Raw genomic sequence first — 25,232 nt, forward strand, 5'->3', positions numbered from 1 at the left:
TTTTAAATTGTGTAGAGCAGTATGCCATATGTTTTGTAAATTGGAAAAGTGGATATCCTTGAATTAATATAAATAATAAATATAAGTGTGAAATTAACTGAAACATGTCAGGTTTATTCACAAAACAAGAGCGTAGCAGAGCCAGATAGATGACAAGTGTCCTCGCCACAGTGCAGGCCAACAGCAGCACTGTGTTAGCAGACACTGAAAAGTTTTACATTTAAAACAAAACGCTTTGCTACAGACGACCTGTTTTACTTTTATTCCAAAGCCAGACATCTCAGCTTGCTCTGCAGCAAATAGGGAACTGTGTGTTCTATGTTAAAACTATTTTAAAAGACAGATTACAGCGGAAAGCTGGCAAACTACCCCTCATGTAATGCAGTATAAGTGAGGTTTTAAACATCTCCAAACAAAACGCAGGAGTATTAAAAGCTCCACATGATTTAATTATGAAGTGAAACTTGTCTGCTATCTGCTCCATTTGTTATTTGAATTCAATACATTTCTCAGTCTGTATTTTATTTGGTTTTAGTTGGAGAGAAAACACAAGTGTCTCAGTATTCTGCAGCGCACAGAGCACTGACCTAGTGGGTTGAGTCTACATGGTTCTCAAATGTCCTTTAAGTTCCACCCCCTCCTTCTCTTTCACCACCAGTCTGCTCAGACCTAGTTCAGTGCATCTGAAATACGAGGCAGAAAAGAATGGCAGAAGTCGCCCCAGCTCCAGCTGTAGCCTCCCCGGCCAAAGCAGCAAAGAAGAAGGCCGCCGCCAAACCCACAAAGGTCGGCCCAAGCGTCCAGGACCTCATCGTCAAGGCTGTGAGCTCTTCCAAGGAGAGGAGCGGTGTGTCTCTGGCCGCGCTCAAGAAGGCTCTAACTGCCGGCGGCTACGACGTGGTGAAGAATAACATCCGTGTCAAGACCGCTGTGAAGAAGCTGGTAGCAAAGGGCACCCTGCTTCAGACCAAGGGTACCGGTGCTGCTGGATCCTTCAAGCTCAACAAGAAGGCTGAGGAGAAGGCGAAGAAACCCGCCAAGAAGGCAGTCAAACCCAAGAAGGCGGCAGCCAAGAAACCCGCCGCTGCAAAGAAATCTCCCAAGAAGGCAGCAGCCAAGAAGCCCGCAGTCGCTAAGAAATCTCCCAAGAAGGCAAAGAAGCCTGCAGCTGCAAAGAAACCAGCAGCCAAGAGCCCCAAGAAGGCGACCAAAAGCCCCAAGAAAGTGAAGAAGCCCGCTGCCGTAAAGAAAGCGCCAGCAAAGAAGGCAACAAAGCCCAAGGCGGCGAAACCCAAGAAGGCAGCCGCTAAGAAGAAGTAAACATCCACATAACAGCCTGTTTACCCCACAAAGGCTCTTTTAAGAGCCACCCACAACTTCATTTAAAGAAAGTTCCTTAGTTTATCTGCAGTGAGAACAATGTGAATGAATGGTTTGAGTCCCTTAATGTATACATTATCAGGAGAAACCTGGCAATAGTTATGATCGGAAACTGAGCCATGTGAATCTGCACACCACAATCCCCATGTATGAAGCGCATATAAATGAGCTATTAGTGGCGTTGTCCTAAGAACGATAGAAGGCAGTAATGCTCCTCGTGCAGATCCCATCAGCAAGGTATATAAAAACAATTTCAAGCCCATGGTTCAAGTGACATGGATAAGACAAATTTGAATTTAATTTGCTCAGTGCAAAATAAGCACCCAAAATGGATACAACAATAAACTGTTAAAACATTTAAATAAAAGCATCGGGTGTGATTGTGGGCAATTAACTATTTACAAATGAGTGGGCCTATATATTATAATACATACTTATGTATTACTCTCAAATATACATGTAGTTTACACAGGTATATAGCTTACCTCATAAGCATGATGCGTTGTATACACAGAACATACAATATAAGCAGTATATATACTCACGTATAGTGTTGATGCAATTAAATGATTGACTGCTGTTGCAGAAAATAAGTCTGAACAGGAGCTAAAGGTACATTGTGTAGTCATTATACTGAAAGACTGATATGACAAAGAATACAATTCAATAATTGACTGCTATTGCATTAAGAGCGTGAACAGGAGAAAAATGGCTAATAAGGAGGAACTCTTAATATAGAAACAGTGGGTGGCTCTTAAAAGAGCCTTTGTGGGATTATTCAGTCGACTGAAGGGGATTTATTTCTTGGCGGCTTTCTCGGTCTTCTTGGGGAGCAGAACAGCCTGGATGTTGGGCAGCACACCGCCCTGAGCGATGGTCACTCCACCCAGCAGTCTGTTGAGCTCCTCGTCGTTGCGGACGGCCAGCTGGAGATGACGGGGGATGATACGAGACTTCTTGTTGTCACGGGCAGCGTTTCCCAATAGCACCCAGCTGCGTCCACGCAGACGAGACTTGGTGCGTGAGCGTTGATACGTGAGTGCTGCTGTGTGAGGGACCGGAAGTGCGTGTTTTTTCTATATATTAAACACATTTCTCTCAATATTAATGCTGAAACTGATTGTATCAACGATCGTTTGTATGATTACGGTGGATATATAAATTTATAACATTACAATACCGGAAGTGCGTGTTTTAGTTGGTTATTAAACCATTTCACTCCCAATATTTATATTAAAACGTATTTTACATCTATTGTATTCGTGATTACGGTGGATATAACTGCAAACGAACTATGTTTACAACCACACACATATATATATATATATATATATATATATATATATATATATATATATATATATATATATATATATATATATATATATATATATAATTATTGTCTGAGCCTGGAACTGTTATTTCTGATCGTGTTCATTATTAAAATGGTTTATTATTGGTAATTAAACCATTTCACTCGCAATATTTATGTTAAAACGTATATATATATATATATATATATATATATATATATATATATATATATATATATATATATGTATGTATGTATGTATGTATGTATGTATGTATGTATGTATGTATGTATGTATTACACACACACACACACACACACACACACACACACACACACACACACACACACACACACACACACACACACACACACACACACACACACACACACACACACACACTGTATATAGTGAAGGGACCCCCTAACTGACAGAGCTATGAAGCAGGGACCCCCTAACTGAGAGAGCTATGAAGCAGGGACCCCCTAACTGAGAGAGCTATGAAGCAGGGACCCCCTAGCTGAGAGAGCTATGAAGCAGGGACCCCCTAACTGAGAGAGAGATGAAGCAGGGACCCCCTAACTGAGAGAGCTATGAAGCAGGGACCCCCTAATTGAGGGAGCTATGAAGCTCTCTCAGTTAGGGCCTAACTGAGAGAGCTATGAAGCAGGGACCCCCTAACTGAGAGAGCTATGAAGCAGGGACCCCCTAGCTGAGAGAGCTATGAAGCAGGGACCCCCTAGCTGAGAGAGCTATGAAGCAGGGACCCCTTGGTTGAGAGAGCTATGAAGCAGGGACCCCCTAACTGAGAGAGAGATGAAGCAGGGACCCCCTAACTGAGAGAGCTATGAAGCAGGGACCCCCTAACTGAGGGAGCTATGAAGCTCTCTCAGTTAGGGCCTAACTGAGAGAGCTATGAAGCAGGGACCCCCTAACTGAGAGAGCTATGAAGCAGGGACCCCCTAGCTGAGAGAGCTATGAAGCAGGGACCCCCTAGCTGAGAGAGCTATGAAGCAGGGACCCCCTAGCTGAGAGAGCTATGAAGCAGGGACCCCCTAGCTGAGAGAGCTATGAAGCAGGGACCCCCTAGCTGAGAGAGCTCTGAAGCAGGGAACCCTAGAGAGATGAAGCAGGGACCCCCTAACTGAGAGAGCTATGAAGCAGGGACCCCCTAACTGAGGGAGCTATGAAGCTCTCTCAGTTAGGGCCTAACTGAGAGAGCTATGAAGCAGGGACCCCCTAACTGAGAGAGCTATGAAGCAGGGACCCCCTAGCTGAGAGAGCTATGAAGCAGGGACCCCCTAGCTGAGAGAGCTATGAAGCAGGGACCCCCTAGCTGAGAGAGCTATGAAGCAGGGACCCCCTAGCTGAGAGAGCTCTGAAGCAGGGAAACCCTAACTGAGAGAGCTATGAAGCAGGGAAACCCTAACTGAGAGAGCTATGAAGCAGGGAAACCCTAACTGAGAGAGCTATGAAGCAGGGACCCCCTAGCTGAGAGAGCTATGAAGCAGGGACCCCATAACTGAGAGAGCTATGAAGCAGGGACCCCCTAGCTGAGAGAGCTATGAAGCAGGGACCCCCTAACTGAGAGAGAGAGATGAAGCAGGGACCCCCTAACTGAGAGAGCTATGAAGCAGGGACCCCCTAACTGAGAGAGAGATGAAGCAGGGACCCCCTAGCTGAGAGAGCTATGAAGCAGGGACCCCCTAGCTGAGAGAGCTCTGAAGCAGGGAAACCCTAACTGAGAGAGCTATGAAGCAGGGACCCCCTAGCTGAGAGAGCTATGAAGCAGGGACCCCATAACTGAGAGAGCTATGAAGCAGGGACCCCCTAGCTGAGAGAGCTATGAAGCAGGGACCCCCTAACTGAGAGAGAGATGAAGCAGGGACCCCCTAACTGAGAGAGCTATGAAGCAGGGACCCCCTAACTGAGAGAGAGATGAAGCAAGGACCCCCTAACTGAGAGAGCTATGAAGCAGGGAAACCCTAACTGAGAGAGCTATGAAGCAGGGACCCCCTAGCTGAGAGAGCTATGAAGCAGGGACCCCATAACTGAGAGAGCTATGAAGCAGGGACCCCCTAACTGAGAGAGCTATGAAGCAGGGACCCCCTAACTGAGAGAGAGATGAAGCAGGGACCCCCTAACTGAGAGAGCTATGAAGCAGGGACCCCCTAACTGAGAGAGAGATGAAGCAAGGACCCCCTAGCTGAGAGAGCTATGAAGCAGGGACCCCCTAGCTGAGAGAGCTCTGAAGCAGGGAAACCCTAACTGAGAGAGCTATGAAGCAGGGAAACCCTAACTGAGAGAGCTATGAAGCAGGGACCCCCTAACTGAGAGAGCTATGAAGCAGGGACCCCCTAACTGAGAGAGCTATGAAGCAGGGAAACCCTAACTGAGAGAGCTATGAAGCAGGGACCCCCTAGCTGAGAGAGCTATGAAGCAGGGACCCCATAACTGAGAGAGCTATGAAGCAGGGACCCCCTAGCTGAGAGAGCTATGAAGCAGGGACCCCCTAACTGAGAGAGAGATGAAGCAGGGAAACCCTAACTGAGAGAGCTATGAAGCAGGGACCCCCTAACTGAGAGAGATGAAGCAGGGACCCCCTAACTGAGAGAGAGATGAAGCAGGGACCCCCTAGCTGAGAGAGCTATGAAGCAGGGACCCCCTAGCTGAGAGAGCTATGAAGCAGGGACCCCCTAGCTGAGAGAGCTATGAAGCAGGGACCCCCTAACTGAGAGAGATGAAGCAGGGACCCCCTAACTGAGTGAGCTATGAAGCAGGGACCCCCTAACTGAGAGAGCTATGAAGCAGGGACCCCCTAACTGAGAGAGCTATGAAGCAGGGACCCCCTAACTGAGTGAGAGATGAAGCAAGGACCCCCTAGCTGAGAGAGCTATGAAGCAGGGACCCCATAACTGAGAGAGCTATGAAGCAGGGACCCCCTAACTGAGAGAGCTATGAAGCAGGGAAACCCTAACTGAGAGAGCTATGAAGCAGGGACTCCCTAGCTGAGAGAGCTATGAAGCAGGGACCCCCTAGCTGAGAGAGCTATGAAGCAGGGACCCCATAACTGAGAGAGCTATGAAGCAGGGACCCCCTAACTGAGAGAGCTATGAAGCAGGGAAACCCTAACTGAGAGAGCTATGAAGCAGGGACTCCCTAGCTGAGAGAGCTATGAAGCAGGGACCCCCTAGCTGAGAGAGCTATGAAGCAGGGACCCCCTAACTGAGAGAGATGAAGCAGGGACCCCCTAACTGAGAGAGCTATGAAGCAGGGACCCCCTAACTGAGAGAGATGAAGCAGGGACCCCCACTATATATTACATACAGTTGTGTTGCTGATTAAAGCTTTTCATAGATGTTGGATTCATGTTAATGTGTATTTTCAGACATTTAACCACTTAAACCACCAATACTTTCACTCTGTACTTGGTCTGCTCTTTTTCCCCCTCTTTGCCGAAAATAGCAGATCTGCAAGGTCACAACTCCTCGCAGCGAGAGGTGTTGTGAGCTTGTAGATCTGCTATTTTTGGCTAAAGTTGTCCTTAGAATAGGGATGCGAGGGTTCAAGTGGTTAATGTAAAAAACAATGATCCTATCACACAGAGATTTGGCGGACCCCCTGTAGCAACTCTGAGGACCCCCTAGGGGTCCCGGACCCCCTGTTGAAGACCCCTGCTTTAGATATAGGCCTACTGTTAATATATTGCCAGTACTATAGACATGCATCCAATGCATTCAAATGCATATGTTGCTAAGGTTGGGCCGCCTATATTGACCTCTGATCATAATGTTGTGTGCTTGACTCCAGTTTATAAGTCAAAACTAAAGAGAGGAAACCTGGAGAAGAAAGTAGTTAGGACAAGGACAAATGAAAGCACAGAACAACTAAAAGCATGCCTGGACTGTACAGATATACATAAAACCATTACCCAAAATCAAATTTCCAAAAGAACATAAGGATTATAGACCCATAGTTCTCACTTCAGTGATCATGAAATAACTGGAAAGAATACTGTTGGAGTGGGGTGATAACAATGCTCTTATCATGAACACAAAAAAGACAGAAGAGATTGTTTTTGGTGCACCACTGGAGATACACAGATCCCTCATCACTATTCATAGTGAACAGATCAACCAGGTATGTTTGTATACATACAGTACCTAGGAGTAGTAATAGACCATCTTTTGTCATGGAAAGACCACATTGAGTCAGTGGGTAAGAAGACAAAGCAAATAATCTATTTCCTTCGCCGTCTGAGATCCTTTGGTGCTAGTAGACAGATTCTTCTTTTTTTTTTCTCACTTCTGTTATGAGTGTTCTTCAGTACTGTAGTACCACCTGGTATGGATGTCTGTCTGTAGCCTTAAAGTCACAACTGCTGCAGCAACTGAACATTTGTTCAAAGATTGTTGGACAACCACTTCAGAGGCTCTATACATCTATGTATAATAACAGTATGCTAAGGTTGGCAAGGAATATCACTGCATACACTAGCCATGTTTTGTATGTAGAATATAGGCTGCTGCCTTCAGGAAGGATACGGTGTTCCAACATACAACAAGGTCAAACTAAAGAGGTCCTTTGTCCAACAGTTGACATTGAGGCTTAATCAGGAGTTTTAGGCCAGGGTAGGCTGAGTGGTGAACATTGCTCCTGTCTTTGTCCTTATGTATGTTTTTTTTTTGTTTTGTCATGTCAAATGTATACTGTTTATGTGTTGCATACATGACTGCTGGGTCGCAAGACAAATTTAAGTGTCAACTGACAAAGTATTATCATATCGTATCCATCGTTAATTACTGACTAACAGTGGATATAATGAATGTAATGAGCAATAGTCTGTAGACAGTTAAAGATTTACCAAGCAAGCCTGTGATTATGTTACTACCATTGTACATCCCAGTAGTCAATGGGTCTGTTGTCCTAGATGCACCTTGACCCAACAGCTTATTGTAGAGGGGGTGGGAGGGTTCATCAGGATAGCTTCATTCTTCTTCCCCTCTGCAATCACCTTCAGATTGTCCAAGTTACTCCAGCTACAATTAGCATTCATCCCCAGCTTGTTCAGTTACCAATGTCAAGACATCTAACACCTGGTAAAAATCCTACCACAACAAAACCTTCCTTCCATGTAGTTGTGATACTTTATAGTCAGAGATTTGTTGTAATTGTAGATGTAGTCTAATAAAACCCACTGTACATGCAGACATACACTCAAACCTTGTAACCGTATAACAGTAATACAAATAATTTGCCAATACGCTTGAAGCACGTTTGATGCTGCAATTAAAAAGTCAATACAAACATCACACTGAAGCAGGCACAGAGGCAGGATCAAAGTTATACAAGCCAAGCCACTTTATTACATGTGAAGACCGAGGTAGGATCAATGTCAATTTAGAAACTTGAAGCTTTGTTTTCTTTAATTTAGAAACTTTAAGCTTTTTTTCCCCTTGACCGACGAGTCTCTGCAGAGATCTCTGGAACAAGAAGGAGGTTAAAGGTTGCGGTCCTCATTTAGAAATACTATTAATACTATTGAATTCTGAAATTCTAATGTGAAACTCATAGGCTGGCCTGGGTCTGAGAACTTGACTTTGATATGAACCCATCTGTTTTAAGATGGGTAGATTTTATCACAATAAAACCATCTATGGCATGGCAAAGCAAAGCCAATTGCAAATATCTTGCAGTGTGTAGCTGCCTTAATCCAAACAAAAGCAATGCAATTATGTTGTGTGTTCAGGAGGTATAAAATGTAGGACATTTAGAGAAATGTCTTAATGTAATGTTCAAAGCTAGAAGTCGTAAAACGGAATGTTCTAGCTAGGCCATATTGCAGTTTATCCTCCTAATTAGATTTAAGCAAACAACACATAATGTGAATAACTGCCATCCCATCCTATTTTACTAAAACAAGAGATCTTCAGAAGTAGTGGGTAACCGGCTAAATGATTGATAGTTAGGAACCGAATGGACCCCTTATGGGTCTGTAACTCAAGAGAATGTACAAATGGAACCAAATAGACCCTTATTATGGGTCCATTTGAACACTCTCAAGAAAGAGTAAATCAACACTGAGGATTTTACTGCGAGGGGTCACTGTGAACTAAAACCATGTAGTGAGTGACCACCACCAGAGATAACAGCCTCTGTTGACCATGATGATGGAGAGTTGAGTGCTGTACAGGTAAGCTGAGCACTTGAGGCTGCCCAGGAGCTTTAGGGGCAGTGTGACTCAGACCATAAGAGCATTAGGTGAAAACAACAATGTCAAAACAACTGCAATGGTATACATTTGAGGTGTTCTTTGTAATACTCTTCTCACTGGAAAGACCGTGAGTAAATATATCATTGAAGAAGCTACGGGCGCGTGGTTATTATTGTTGTTTTTATGCACATGGAGTGTATTGTTTACATGGTTGAACTGATGACCAAAATAAAAATTGTGAAGTGAAGTGAAAGTTATCAAGCAATGTAATCCAGTGGTGTCCTCTTGTCTAATAACACAAAACTGAAAAAGGGTTTTGTTTCGCTGACTTCATTGGCTGTGTGGAAGCATAATTAATGTGGTACCATGTACTCAGCTATTCATGACCTTTCTTTAGAGATCTCTTCTGCTTAACCCTAACCCTTCGTCATGTTCCTGCAGCATGTCACTGAGCAGGTCCACATTCTTGAAGACCGTTAACCAGAACTCTGGGATGCCCTTGGGGTCCTCCTTCTCCTCGTCCTTCTTCTCCCTTCGCCTTCTCTTTCATCTCTTCTGTCAACTCTTCCTCCTCATCTGCCTTCCATTCACACTCCTCGTCTGTGGGTTCGTAGATTGCTTTGACACATTATAATAGGTGAAGAGCCTGTTCTGCCCGGAATCGGGTAAACCCCTCCAGCTTCTTTAATATGTATAGCATAATCTGTGAAGACGAGAAATGCAATGATCAATTGGTGATGCAGAACCTTCCTGACTGACAGTACTTCAGAATTACACGAGGTTAAAAACTATACATTTCTTCATGCTTCCATGATGCATACCTCAGGAAGCATTACATCCAGTACAAAGTCCATGTCTTCTAGCTGTCTGGACAGCTGTAGTGTGTCCCTTATGAGCCTGATCAACTCAGAGGTCTAATGGGGGGAATATACATAATTAACTGACCACCAACAATGTATGTATACAGTAAGATTGTATCTTCTGAACATTAGAAATACCTCATCGTCTTTGAAAAGTGTAAACCTCTTGTGTTTCAAAGTCTGCCGGAGTTTGAGGTATCCCTGCTTATTGTAGTGGAGATGAACTCTGCTGGAGCGTTGCTGTCCTGACATCAGCATTGTGTGAAGAGCCTGAGAAAGCAGACGCAAATGAAACCAAAATAACACAATATGCAAAGTAACATGAATAACTTTACTTTTAAAAATGAGAATATTTTACCTTTATTTCTGGTCCTGTAACCACCCCAGCAAGCCCATGTCTGCTTAATGCAACGGTCACCCCAGCAAGCCCATGTCTGCTTAATGCAACGGTGCTGTAGTGAAATTGAATAATCACATAATTACCAACATATATTTAAAGCACACTGTCCAGAAAAAGCCTATAGAAAACGTATTGCTAACCTTACGAGTGGATGATCACAGCCACAACAAAAACTGTCCACTGGGCTGTTTGGTTCGATTCCAGCACAGTCAGTATGGAGCCACCCTTGGCACCTATGGCACTGGACCATTAGGGGGTTCTTGACTTCAGGATAGAAGGATCTAACAAGTCAAACATATGCACATTATTTATTCATTTTTTACTCAAGTGACATTTGCAAATTTCACAATTTGTCCCGTCACTAACCCGTTTTGGAAGATGCAGACATGAATGGAGGCTGCCATACAGTGAAGAATCTGAGGAACCTAAAAGTTAACATGAAACATAAGGGAACAGGTCATTATACATAAAATATTAATCTTCTCAAATAAGTGTGCCCAGGCAAAAATAATATACAATAATATTTTCAGAATAATGTTCCATGTTTCAAACTTGTCCAAGTTCAAAATGGCCAAATATTCATAAATGCATTTTGCCCTTCACATGCCTGGTCCATGTTGTCCTCTCCTACGTCCAGTGCTCCCACTTCCAGAACGTCTTCTCCCATGTCCAGGGGGTCCTCTCCTACGTCCAGTTCTCCAACGTCCAGTGCGTCCTCTGACCAATGGGCAAATTTCCTTCCACGGCTACATTAGAAAGACTGTTACATTAAGAGACTTGACAAAATCAAAATACATTGCATTTCATTTTTTAACTCCTTTACCCTCCGAGAGAGAAATTCTCCAACAGTAGCAGACACCACCACAGCCTTATCTTCGGAATGTCTACCTAAGAAATTAAGAGTCAACAGACATGCAAACATTCATTATGGACATGCAAGTCTTCAATATGAATGTGTACAGTACATTTTCAATTTGCATGTGTACATTTTCAACTCACAACAGTGAAGTCAAATGGATCGCCCATCACCAGGTGGAGAGCATACTGCAACACATTTCAACCATGTCATTTACATTTAATACCCAGTACATAAAACAGCTTTACATTTCAATTTGATTTACCATCAGCATGAAGACGCCACAACATGATCCATCCATTTGTTGGGGGATGTTCTGCAAGAACCAGAATGTTTAATGCATAATACACCTACAGTAGATGAATACAGTGTACATATACACAGTTTCTTTATTATTACCTTATTCTTTATGACAGTCCAACGCCCAGGCACCATTTTCATAGCCATTTTACTGCAAAATAAACAATGTAATTACCATTTGCAAGTACTTTAATTACATGACTTAAGCTGGATTGAGTCAAATGTATGACATCTTCGGCTGCATAACTGTAAGCCTTTAAAGTCATTTGATAGTTCAGTGCTTAAGAGTAAGTTAGAAATACAATTTCACATTTCATACATTTGACCCAGTCCAGATGACACTCTGCTGTAAAGCATGCAGAACACAAAGCAGTACTCCTGAAACTCCTGCAAAGAGCATGCACAGGAATTTCACCCACTTCTTTACACCTGTAAAGCAATACAACTCCTGGGAGAAAGCATGCACAGGCATTTCATCTGCTTTACACCTGTAAACCAATACAACTTCTGCAAGAGAGCATGCACAGGCATTTCACCAATTCTTTACACCTGTAAACCTGGAAAGCAATACAACTCATGCAAGAGAGAATGCACAGGCATTGCACCCACTTCTTTACACCTGTAAAGCAATACAACTCCTGGGAGAAAGCATGCACAGGCATTTCATCTGCTTTACACCTGTAAACCAATACAACTTCTGCAAGAGAGCATGCACAGGCATTTCACCAATTCTTTACACCTGTAAACCTGGAAAGCAATACAACTCATGCAAGAGAGAATGCACAGGCATTTCACCAATTCTTTATCTGAAATTTTGCAAAGCTGATCCTGATGAAGGTAGAATTCAGGCAACAGTACTCATGCAATGAAGCAATACAATTCATGCATGCAGCACCCATGCACCCATAGGACTCATAGAATGCAGTTGAGCCTTCTTAACAATGGAACAACCCCCTTTAATGTCCAACTTTTGAACTTGGGGCCAACTTTTGAACTTGGGGCCAACGTTTGAACTTGGGCCAAATATGCATTACAAATAACCTGAACAGTGTGAGATTTGCCTGACTGCCAAAGCCATGAGGGTCCTTAGAGTCTAAGAAGTTTAAGACTTTTTCTTTTGGTCTTATGACCTGAGAAACAGTGGTACAAAGAAGTTGCAAAAAGTAATTATTGCACATGTGTAACATCCAGTCCATTTTTTTCCAAAAGTAATTTTGAATAAATGAATACATTTGTCAATGATATGATCAAAAACAATATTGACACTGATCACAGAAGTATATATTTCTCTATATTTACACAGATCACAGAATTGTACACATTTCTCTATTAAACTAGTTGCAAAGCTATAAAGAGTACGTGACATGCAAAACGCCTTACACTGAGCATCCAGTGTCCTGGTTTCCATGTTGGGCAGAGGATGAGGTCTTTAGAAGATGCGTCATCCTATGAGGAGGGGAAAAAAAGAAGTTTTAATGTATACATTGGTATTTAGAAGTCACAGAGCTTTCATTTATATAGATCAGATACGCATTTTTTATCATTTACCGGTAGGGACAGAAAGGGATCAGCATTAAGTGGTTCAGTCCATGTCGCCACCACATAGGCGTCCATGATGACCACATCCTTTCCCTGTAAATAAATACCACCCTTTAATATCTGTCCAAAAGATTATTTAAATAAATGATTTCTAAACAGAATCACAACTTACTTGACATTTGGCAATCTCGGATATAATGGTGAGACAGCAGTTGACAATCTGTAAGGTTGCATGAAGCATACGTTGGTTTAAGAAAAGAAGGATAATCATATCTTTGCCCCCTAACTTATGAGATCATGATACTCATCATGATACTCACCGTGGCTTCCACTTCCCTCTCCAACCCCAAAGTAATGAAATCTGAGCGCTGTAGGGTAAGGGCACCAACTTCCACTATGTGTTCTTCAGGAGAGCGTTGCCCATCCAGAACATAGTCAAGCTTAACAATCAAGGAAATACATTTAATACATTATGGTAGCAATGTCACAACATCATAGTCTGAAAGATTGTGTTTTTTCAGTCTTTGTACCAGTTTCTGCTGTCCCTCATGAACTGGAAAGTCCCAGCTATGTCTTCTTGCCCGGATGCGTTCCAGTGATGTAAGAGCCTGGCAGCCCTCGCCACATACTGACAGAACTAGAAGCAGGGGGGGGGGGGGGGGGGGGTCAAAAAGGACTGCATCAACTAAAGGGAAAAGAGTCATGTCATATTAGATGAGAAAGCATGCCTAATACACTGCATCTGTAACCTGGTTCTGCATGGCATGACAGATCCATCAGTGAATCCTGTGGAGGCAGAGCCTGATCCATCTCCAACGATCCTTGGTCTTGTCCAGAGGACGCTGCCAGAGGGTCTTCTCCATCAGAGGAGGCTGTCCGGGGGTCTTGTCCACCAGAGGACGCTGTCCGAGGGTCTTGGCCATCAGAGGATGCTGCCAGAGGGCAAACTGCACATTTAACATGAACGATTTATAATTTAAAAAGATAGGAAGGACATTTAACACAACAAATTTCTAATTAAAAGAGAAAAATAAGTACCCATGACTGCCTGGCTGTATTCATTGAATTGGACCGCTCTTCCAAATGTGTGCGTAATGTGTGCTGTGGTCTCCTTGTTCAGCCTGGAGTTTCTGTGATGCAACATATTTCGTAACATGAACATGTACGTTGCTGGTGCTGAGTTGTTGAGGAAATAATTAGCCTTTCTCATGTGAGAAAAAAACTGTTCAACAACTTGGGTGTTGAGAAGCCCAGCCAGCTGTGGCACCATACCCACACGTCGCAGAACATCTTTTGGATCCGTCGAATTTCTTTCGTGGAATTTGTCACTGAGAGCATAATGGTCTTTGGAGCCTGTGTATGGATGGCAGTCAACATCAGGAGGATTCTTCATTTCCGACAGCCAAGGAAGATTTACATGAAGTCTACCCTCTCCGGCATCTCTGATGTTTTCAATAGTTGGCTCCAACAGCAGCCCCTCATGTGGACTGAAGGGGATGCGCCCAGGTGCCCTCAAGTTGGTGTGCCTCGCCAAGCCTCTTGCAAAGTCATAGACGCAAACATTAGGCATGTGCTGCCATGATAGGAGAAGATCTGCATAGTCTCTTGGGCTTTCTCCCCTGAGAAGAACCTTTAAGCTGTATACAATGCCACATGGGCAAAGTATAGCTGCCCAGCCACCTGGAAAAATATTCACATAAATGAAATAGAAATGGAAAAAGAAAACGTGTATAAGTTAACATTTAATGTAAGAAATACCTGATGCACCCCAGATCTTTTGAAAGATTTTATCATAGCCCGCTCTCGACGACATCTCATTCTTCAGTCTTTGGATAAGATCATTTCTGGACCCAGCAGTGTCCAGGCCACACTCCTTGCACAGGTTTCTAATGACCCCAGCCTGGTTAATAAATGCATAGATTTTAAATGTAATGACATTTTCCTTTAAAATGTTCATGATTCTAAATCTGAACAAACATGCACAATATTCCATACCCGTTGATTCATGAGCTCGTCAACAAGACGAGACTCTGTCACACTTAGTTCTGCCTCTTCAACAGGAACTCTAGCTGTTGGAACCTTTTTAAATTCTGTGTTCAACACAACTGAGGACTTCCTGGTCTTTGGACCAATCCAAGGAGCCCAGGATTCGAAAGACGGTGGCACAGAGAAAGGATTCTCTTTATTACCTTGGAACAGAAAACAAAAAAATGTACGAGTGTATTATAAACTTTGGTCAATATTGATCTTTACAAAAAAGGTTTCTTACAGTTCAGTTTCTCACATCTCCATTTACCAGAGCAGTTAATTGATCTTCCTTCCCTAATAACAGTTGTTGAGAGTAAGTCAGCAAATCTGTTTTGTACTTACTAGAAAGAAACCCTCTAGCAATTGTATGCTTGGTAAGAGAATCCCAGAACTCTTCGACGTTCACGTCTCCCGTGTAGCTATCAGGTGGCATTTTCAGGTCACTTGCTACAAATAACAGACTTTTATCAATATTATGACCACCACCACACAGAACATTACAATCACAGAAATGCAAGGAAAACTTTCTGCATGTGAAAAAAACATAGCATTTAGGAAGGCAAGTTATGTGCAGTGACCTTATACCACAACGCCCCCCCCACCCGCCCCCCCATCTATGATTATGGGACAGCCAAAATGTTTATTACCTGACATGTTGAACACAGCTTTTTTGTGGAGATCCATTACAACGACTGGTGGATGGTCCCCGCAACGCACACAGTTGTAACTGTAGTCATGCCCGGAAAGTGCCTCAAAATGCAGGTAACCATGGTGGATTGAGTCGGCCAAGGGGAACTTTGATTCTGTGAGGTACTCCAGAGCAGAAATAGCACTGCCAATAGACTGGTTGGTCTGAAAGAGAAAGGCAACATCAAAGCATGTAGGGCATTCCCTCTGCTGTATAACCTGTATAGCCTACCTGTAATTTCATGAAGAAACAAAAAATAACCATTTTGTTGACCAAGTCGAACAAGAACTAAAATTAGAGTCTAGATAATTGCAGCAGAACATAAGGAAAAACGCTAACCTGCAGATTTGACCTCAAATAGAGACAGAAGTGTAGACCAAGAAGTATACTATCATTGAAATTATGTAGTCCATCCTCAAACTCTTGGTAGCGGTAGTACATACCACACATGGGACACGTTTTGCAGTATGTAGCTACATCTGAAAGATACATTTTATAGATTACTTCTTCAAATCAGATTTACATCAGTCTGCTGTGAAATGGTTCAAATGCAGTCTGCTGTGAAATGATGAAAACTTACCTTCAATAATGCCATCAGTCATGACAATTTTGGCTTTTGAGGTGATTCTAATGGGGTCACTCAGGGGTACTATTCCTGGACAGATGGAGCACTGGGACTCAGGAGGAATCAAGTGCTTCGGGTAATCGTCTTTGGTCATACTCTTCCGAAGTTCCTCAGGCAACACTGCTGGCAGCTTCTTTTGGTTGAATATATATTCCACCATCCTTTTCATCATCTCACCTTTGGGAGGGTAAATTTCTTCATCACTCCTGCTGTCCACAGCTGTAGTTACTTCTTCCTCAGTTTGCAACAAATCCTCAGTTGAATCCTCAGTTGATCTCACCCGCCTGAAGATGTCTGGATATTCCTGAAACAGGTGCCACTTTGCTAAGTATTTGTGAGAGCATGACCTGCGAGAATTGATGCAAGGGCAATGCCAGGTGTTCTCCTTCTCATTATAGACCACCATCACCCGTCCAAGACGACTGTAATAAGACACTGAAGGCTCATGGATAGAGACGCAATACTTCGGAGACATGAGGGTGGTACACACAGACAAAGGAGTTTGCTGTGCACTGGCAGCCTGTTTTCGTTGCATGCAGTCTCTCAACTTGTCAACCCCAAACCATCTCTGTGTCACCATTGCCTGTAAGGTGTCTTGATGCAACTCTGGGGCTGCAACAGTCACCTTACAGTAGTCAATTGAACGGAGGTGAACACATCTGAAACTGGTAAGACCACTTCTTAATGCCAACTCTTGATTCTGCTGACATCTGAGGGACTCGCAACGAATCTTGTGGTCTCCACCCCAGACCCTCTGTTGCACATGCAGAGGAACAGTGCAGCCATGCAGTGTCTTGAGAACAGCAAAAATGCCATTTTTGCTGTCTATGCACTCGCTTCTTAAGCAGGATGTTGCGGTGACGTCCTTGTCTACTGAATGTTTTCGTTCCAGATGTTTTTTCAGATTTTTTGCATTCAAGACCAGGCTACACTGGACACAGCGAACAAACTTAACCTTCGATCTTCTTACTTGCGACACCTTTTCCACTGAGGCTGGCAAAGATGGCTGGTGTGAGGATGGCACATGCAAGGACGAAGACTGTTGCAGAGAGGATGGCTCCAGAGAGGACAGCTGTAGAGAGGACGGCTGTGGAGAGGACGGCTCCAGAGAGGACTGTAGAGACGAGGGCAGCAGGGGACGCTTCAGTGGAGGTTCCACAGAGGTCGACTCCAAAGAGGACAGCTGTGGGGGACGCTTCAGAGAGGACGGATGCAGGGGAGACAGCTCCAGAGAGGACTGTAGAGACGAGGGCAGCAGGGGACGCTTCAGTGGAGGTTCCACAGAGGTCGACTCCAGAGAGGACAGCTGTGGGGGACGCTTCAGAGAGGACGGATGCAGGGGAGACAGCTCCAGAGAGGACTGTAGAGACGAGGGCAGCAGGGGACGCTTCAGTGGAGGTTCCACAGAGGTCGACTCCAGAGAGGACAGCTGTGGGGGACGCTTCAGAGAGGACGGATGCAGGGGAGACAGCTCCAGAGAGGACTGTAGAGACGAGGGCAGCAGGGGACGCTTCAGTGGAGGTTCCACAGAGGTCGACTCCAGAGAGGACAGCTGTGGGGGACGCTTCAGAGAGGACGGATGCAGGGGAGACAGCTCCAGAGAGGACTGTAGAGACGAGGGCAGCAGGGGACGCTTCAGTGGAGGTTCCACAGAGGTCGACTCCAGAGAGGACAGCTGTGGGGGACGCTTCAGAGAGGACGGATGCAGGGGAGACAGCTCCAGAGAGGACTGTAGAGACGAGGGCAGCAGGGGACGCTTCAGTGGAGGTTCCACAGAGGTCGACTCCAGAGAGGACAGCTGTGGGGGACGCTTCAGAGAGGACGGATGCAGGGGAGACAGCTCCAGAGAGGACTGTAGAGACGAGGGCAGCAGGGGACGCTTCAGTGGAGGTTCCACAGAGGTCGACTCCAGAGAGGACAGCTGTGGGGGACGCTTCAGAGAGGACGGATGCAGGGGAGACAGCTCCAGAGAGGACTGTAGAGACGAGGGCAGCAGGGGACGCTTCAGTGGAGGTTCCACAGAGGTCGACTCCAGAGAGGACGGCTCCAGGGGTCCCTTCAGAGAGGACATCTCTGGGGCTTCACATTTTATGACATGTTTGATGAAGTCATCTCGACGGATATAAGTTGAAGTGCAGTATGCACAGTGGAAGTGTGTACTGGAGCGACACTTCAAACTACACTTGCAGATGACCAAATCTGAAAAAACAAAATGGTGCAACTAAATCATGATTCCGTAAAAGCTTGTCATACAACTTTCAGTTTTATTGTTCACATGCATATAGGATGAATAGCAAATGAGAGGACACACACACACTTCTACAAACCTTTATGAAGCACAGCTCTTTTGATGTGCCCCAAGAGATGCAACTTGCAAGCACTTTGCTTTGTAGGCTTAAAAAGATCGGTGGGGCAGAATGGGCAGTGATACTTCTGGCCACACTTCTCCAGCACTGGCTGTTCGCCAGATTTCAGAATTGTTATGTGTTTCTGGAAAGGAAATGAAAAAGACATGCTAAATCAATATTCAGGAGTATGTTAAAATCTGCTATATTTGACATAACTATCAATCTGAAAGTTTAACAATAGAATACCCACAGCATTTGTAAGACTACCAAAGACTAGCTAATACAGTATCATGAGTTTGCAGCAACTAATTAAAAGGGATATTTCACTTCTTTTTTTTTAAATGGGTCATTGTATTGTCTAATTAGGCTTTTGGGAGCACCCAAGACAGTTCAAGTTGCTTGATTCAGTATTTTGATATTCTTTTTATCAGACACGCCCCCTTCCTTTACAAACCTATTGTAACTTCAAACTCCATTTTAACGATGAATCGGAAACACCCGTCCTTGGTTCTGGTGACTGACATTGTCCTTCTAATACGTTTTTTTCAATTACTTTTTCTCTCCGCCAGGAGACATTGTTTTCACTTTCCGTGAAACAAGCTAACATTGGTCAAGTGACACGTGACAATACGGTGAAATAGTGTGATCGGATTGGCTAGTGACGTATAGCGGCCTATAAATACATGTGTCACTTTGAAAGAGTCTGTGCCTCTTTCAAAGTGAGGTAAGACAGGAATAATCACAAAATGGCTGAGAAATGGCGGATACTGTAACAATTGGATAGGACACTTACACAGACAGGACAGATAGGACACTTACACAGACAGGACGGATAGGACACTTACATAGACAGGACGGATAGGACACTTATACAGACAGGACGGATAGGACACTTATACAGACAGGACGGATAGGACACTTATACAGACGGGACGGATAGGACACTTATACAGACAGGACGGATAGGACAGTTATACAGACGGATAGGACACTTGTGTCATGTTACTATGACACAGTAACATGTTCTATTTTTTGAACAGAGCCTTAATTCCCAACACAAGTCTGCTGGCCGAGACGTGTGCTCCGAGGAGCACTTTTTCTAGTTCCATTTTTTTTAAATAATATATCCCTTAAACTGTGTTTTGATGACTTAGTCAACTGTGGAATTTGACTACATGCTGTAGCTGTAATTAATAATAAAGACCATTATCATGACTACAATAGCCATTAGTTATCACTTCCATTAGCTAAAGATACTGTTGCGTGTACCAAATGGTAATTAAATACTCTGTTAATGGATTTGTACACCATTAGTTTGTTAACTATATTCATTAGTTAAATATGGGGTCAATTAAAGCTCTCAAACCAAAGAAAATACTGGTGCATATGGATCACTTAACAGGTTATTTAACTTTAAAAAAAATGTTGGTCTATGTCTCTAGCTATTGTGCACCCCAAAATAAAAAACAATATTTAGATGTTATATTCATTTTATCAGACACCTATCTCCTATATAAACCATTGAACTTCAAATTTGAAGACATCCATGCTTGTGGTGACTGATATAATCCAATAATATGTAAGTGGGGCATGTTTATTTCAATACATAACATTTTGTTCAGTCCAACATGGTTCGAATTGGGTTTGAAGTTCAATGGGCTTATATAGGAGGGGGCATTTAAGCAACTTAAACTGTGTGGAATGCACACAAATGCAAGTAGATGTTATAAATATCCTCATGTTTAAGTGTTACACTATTTAAAAAAGTTTGTCAATGTAATTTCTATGATCACGGTGCAAACTAACTAACATATATCCACACCCCATCTTCAGCTGTTTGTTTTGTTCAGTTCCTTTATTGACAACAAAACATTTTAGCCATGGTTCACAGGGCTAAATCTACTACTACTACGACAACTACAATCAAATGTCCAAGAGTCAAGAAGTTGACTCCAACAATTATGATTTGACCGACTAAATTAAATAACCCATTATATGTACTTTTGATATTGTTTGGGAGAGACGGAGAGACACACTTACTTCCATGTTGTTGCAGGGACAGGAAAGAGGGAGGTGCAGGCACGTGTCTTCCTATTATTAGCCTACGCCCACCCTTCATTTTACCTTTTATTTCGTAAATTTATTTAAAAAAAATAGGTTTATGCTAATAAATAGATTCAATGGATTACCTAGAGAAGACAATTTGTCTAACTAGCTGGGTGCTGTTTACAGATACTCCACTTGCCCTAGAACACTTTTTAACTTTATTATTTATTTGTATATGTACAAACATTAATGATAAGGATCATTATTGTTATGAATTTAAATATCCACTGTAATCATGCCTTGGATAATGCTATGTTTTAACACATTGGGAGCGAAATGCTTTAATATAAAACAATAAAACAAACAACAGTTATTAATATATATGTCCAGTGTACTAATGCAAAACAATCATGAATGCAATCAGTTTTAACATTATTATTGCGAGTAAAATAATTAGATAAATACAGGGATGTTGTGAGGTTTTGTTTTGCTTTTTTATTTGCTATTTTGTGCACGCGCGCACGCAACCCTGTGCACGCGCGCGCGCACGTAAACTTGTGCATGCGCGCACGCACGTAAACTTGTGCACGCGCGCGCACGCATGCTTGCGCACGCGCTTGTGCACGCGCGACACAAAAAAAAAAACACTTCCGGTCCTCACGCAGCAGCGCTCACGTATCAACGCTCACGCACCAAGTCTCGTCTGCGTGGACGCAGCTGGGTGCTCCTCGCGTTTCCAGCCAGCTCCAGGATCTCAGCGGTCAGATACTCGAGAACAGCCGCCAGATAAACCGGGGCGCCGGCACCAACTCTCTGGGCATAGTTGCCTTTACGCAGAAGCCTATGTACACGACCCACGGGGAATTGGAGCCCGGCACGAGATGAGCGGGTCTTAGCCTTCGCCCTGGACTTTCCTCCGGTCTTGCCTCGTCCACTCATGTTTTAAGCTTTATTTCTAGCGTCAAGTTAAGAAGAAATGTGCTGAAGGACAGTGACACGAAGCATTTTATATCTTTAACTTAGTACTGTCTGTGAGCGCCCCACCAATCATAAATATGAATGAGAGCGCGGGGTGAGTGTGCATGAGTCCCCTCCAATCACTACTAGTGGCGTGAACGATTCCTCCCAGAGAAGGAGGTTCCTGACCAGAGACCAATCAGAGGATGACGGCGTCTCAGAGCCGCTGAAATAAATAGCTGCAGTTTGCGCCATGTGTGACACAACTCTAATACTAAATTTGCAGAAAGTTTAGAACCTAAAGAGACATGGCAAGAACTAAGCAGACTGCTCGCAAGTCCACTGGCGGCAAAGCCCCCAGGAAGCAGCTCGCGACCAAGGCAGCTCGCAAGAGCGCGCCGGCCACCGGTGGAGTGAAGAAGCCTCACCGTTACCGTCCCGGTACAGTGGCTCTGAGGGAGATCCGTCGTTACCAGAAATCTACCGAGCTGCTGATCCGCAAGCTGCCCTTCCAGCGCCTGGTGAGGGAGATCGCCCAGGACTTCAAGACCGATCTGCGCTTCCAGAGCTCCGCTGTCATGGCTCTCCAGGAGTCAGCCGAGGCCTATCTGGTCGGTCTGTTTGAAGACACAAACCTGTGCGCCATCCATGCTAAGAGGGTGACCATCATGCCTAAAGACATCCAGCTGGCCCGTCGTATCCGTGGAGAACGTGCTTAAACCTAAATCTCTGTAAAAACCCAAAACGGCTCTTTTAAGAGCCACCCACTTGTTTATTTAAAAGAATTCCACATAATGTGTAAACTGTCGTAGTCATATCGGCCATAACGTTATGATTGAAATAATAGAAGTGATAATAGACCTAGTATATACATTAATAATAAGTCTATGTTTTTATTACCTTCAAAAGGTAAATATGGAATGACCATAATGGGCTATTTGATCAGTGACGGGGGTCTCCATCTCTAGCCCTTAGTAAACACAAAATAATGCTAATGATGGATACATTTCCCCTGGTTCTGGTGACTGCTATATATATTTATTTATTTTTCTCTACCCAATTCAAACATTTTATGAAAAATAAAGTCAAGTCACCAGGACCATGGATGTGTGTTTTCAATGAGTATAACATTCTCAATTGAGTTATAATGGGGTTACGACATCTGCATAGGCATAGGGAAACGGACAGACTACCCGTCTGTCCTGTCTGTTCAGGTATTCTGCCAACGGTCATTGCAGGTGGGGGCATGATGCAAATCTGATGCAACTGGCATTGTTCCTGAGTAGGCCGGTCACCGGTCTAATTAACAGGCATATGACAATGACCAGACATTTTGTCTGCAACAGCAGAAAACACCGTATTCACACCATTATTTCTTCATTCAAAATTAAAATAAAACAATCCTTGGGGATTTTTATCCCCGTCACACATGCATTACCCTGTTACATTTATATGATACAAAGGGAATATAGTTGTCTGTAGAACCATTGTTCATTTATTTTGTAGACTACAGAATGATCGAGTTGCTCATCTGGGTCGCTCTTCCTCTGTAAGGGTGTTGATGCAACAAAATGCAACAGAATGGAGAGAACACCCGAATGTAAGGACGCATTAACATTATTGGATGTGGAATTGCAAAAGTACAAATATCTCTATAATTTTTATCTTATTTTTTCACCCAGTGCCAATTGCCTATGTAATCCTGGGCGCTACTCTCCCTCTGCCAGCCTAGGGAGAGCCCAAGCTGAAGCTCATGCCTCCTTCAATGCATGAGGAGCAAGCAGGCCGCTTCTTATCACCCGACAGGGGGGAGGTTCCCTGGTTAGACGTAGCACGTGGAAGGAACACGTTATTCCAACCAGTTCCTTTCCCCTCCATCAGGCGCCCTGGCTGACCAGGGGGAGGCAGTATAGTGACCAGGATTACTGCATGTTTTTGTGAGGGTATTAAGGAGACACGGGGAGAACATGCAAACTCCACACAGAAAGGCCCTTTCGCCAACCCCACCTTGGGTATGGGCACTGATGACGCGGAGGAGAGAACACGCCCCCAGCGCCCACAGCGTCCCCGGCGGGAATTGAACCCAGGACCTTCTAGCTGTGAGGCGACAGCGCTACCAACTGAGCCACCGTGCCCCTCTAAAAAAAGTACAAATATCAAGACACCTACAGATAACCACACACACACACACACACACACACACACACACACACGCATTCTCTCGCTTTACCACTCTCTCTCTTGTTTTGTGTACTTTGATCAGAGAGTGATCTGTAGTTATAGGTAATAATAAGGCTTTTTTTGATTTATTTTTCTGAGTCTGCATTTAAAGTTACATTAAGTTAGAAAAGTAATCTAAGCCCAACACCAGAAATGTCTTGTATCATAAAACAAGCCCCTTTATGGCTTTTTGTGTTATCCTTTTAGCATCATTGTAAAAATTGTACCACTGTGCTATTTGCAAACTGTTAATAAAGTATTCAATCAAAATCAGACGATGTGTCAATTCAAATATATGAGTAATACATATTTGCTCCCAGCCAGGTAGCTTTATACCAAAGAAAATAACTTACAGCAACAGTTAGGGTAAGTGATTTTCTTTGGTTAAAATAGGTGTTAAATAGCTCTATATTCTGATAGTACTCATTGCTATATAGTGTTTGTTCAGTAAAAGGAGTCTCCTTGTCTCTCCAGCTCTTTATAAAACAGAAAAATGCATTTTCGTTTCAGAAATGAGCAGGCAAAATTGGAATTGGAACACTTTAAAAATGAAGCTTAAAAATGGGTACTTTCTCCTGATTGGCTGAGATTTTGACACCTACCAGAAAATTTATTTTCTGTTTATTAAAGAGCTGGAGAGACGGGGAGACTCCTGTTACTGAACAAACACTCTATAGCAATGATTACTATCAGAATATAGTGCTTTAACCTTTTAACAAAATTGTTTTAACACAAAAATATCACTTACCCTACCTTTAACTTGTGATATATTTGCTGTACAGTTCTGTCCCATGCTTCTATAAAGGTATAGGCCTAATTGATATGGGGATGGACATATTTGCTATGGCAGTCCCACTGTTGTCATACAGAACGCAATGATGTATTAATCATAAAGCAGGATAAATTGTATCATGATGTTTTAAAATGTGACGGGTACGTGCTGGCTTGTATACCTGCTGCATGTCTCCTTAAGCAAGGTACAGACAGCCAGTGGTGGAAAAAGAAGAAAAAAATACTGTTTTACTTAAGTAAAAGTATTAATACTGCAATGTAGAAATACTCTGTTAAAAAGTCTGGAATTCTAAATTTACTTGAGTAAAAGTACAAAAGTATTGGCATCAAAATGTACTTTAAGTACCACAAGTATAGACCAATTATTTGTTTACCAACATTGAGACTGAATGCACAGGTGATTGTTTCATGCAATCAATTCTGAACCTGTTGTTACGGGGTGCGCTCGTATCACCCCAACCCCCTCTCGTGTGTTGGCTAGTGCTGTGCGCCCTAACAAGACCTGACAGAATGGGTTTCATTTGCAACCAGTATGACGCTTGCAACCAGTGTGACGTCGTCTGTTAATGGGTCTATAAAGTACTCATTATGCAGAATGTCCCCATTTCACAAGTTTTCAAATGTATGAAAATCTTTTTAAAATAGCAAATCTACAAGTTCACAATG

At 43.4% G+C, this 25,232-nt stretch overlaps 2 protein-coding genes and 1 long non-coding RNA gene across 5 annotated transcripts in view; 2 read left to right on the plus strand and 1 right to left on the minus strand.

Moving 5' to 3' along the window:
• Nucleotides 1-1,320, plus strand: part of LOC311058361 (histone H1-like) — a gene marked incomplete at both ends in the record, with an annotated part of 35,776 nt that extends 34,456 nt beyond the window's left edge. The window contains one exon of one of the 3 annotated variants that reach the window (XM_084075791.1): nt 1,204-1,320. In XM_084075791.1, the coding sequence (XP_083931917.1) occupies nt 1,204-1,320 (117 nt within the window). Of the gene's footprint in view, nt 1-1,152 lie in introns of all 3 variants that reach the window. The other 2 variants (XM_084075790.1, XM_084075792.1) reach the window with 2 other exon arrangements.
• Nucleotides 1,321-9,739: 8,419 nt separating this feature from the next.
• LOC311058426 lies at nt 9,740-10,185 on the minus strand. Its single transcript, XR_014602053.1, has 3 exons — nt 10,126-10,185; nt 9,906-10,037; nt 9,740-9,821 (listed from the first exon to the last, which is right to left on the minus strand). It is a non-coding gene; the product is annotated as an uncharacterized lncRNA (long non-coding RNA).
• Nucleotides 10,186-21,862: 11,677 nt separating this feature from the next.
• Nucleotides 21,863-22,273, plus strand: LOC311058376 (histone H3.2; the record flags this gene model as incomplete). The annotated part of the gene is made up of 1 exon (XM_084075813.1): nt 21,863-22,273. One exon carries the CDS (start codon nt 21,863-21,865, stop codon nt 22,271-22,273), a length of 411 nt encoding a protein of 136 aa, XP_083931939.1.
• Between the last annotated feature and the right edge of the window lie 2,959 nt (nt 22,274-25,232).

This window comes from Gymnoscopelus microlampas (genome assembly GCF_963454915.1).
Source record: "Gymnoscopelus microlampas genome assembly, chromosome: 13".
Taxonomy (NCBI): domain Eukaryota; kingdom Metazoa; phylum Chordata; class Actinopteri; order Myctophiformes; family Myctophidae; genus Gymnoscopelus; species Gymnoscopelus microlampas.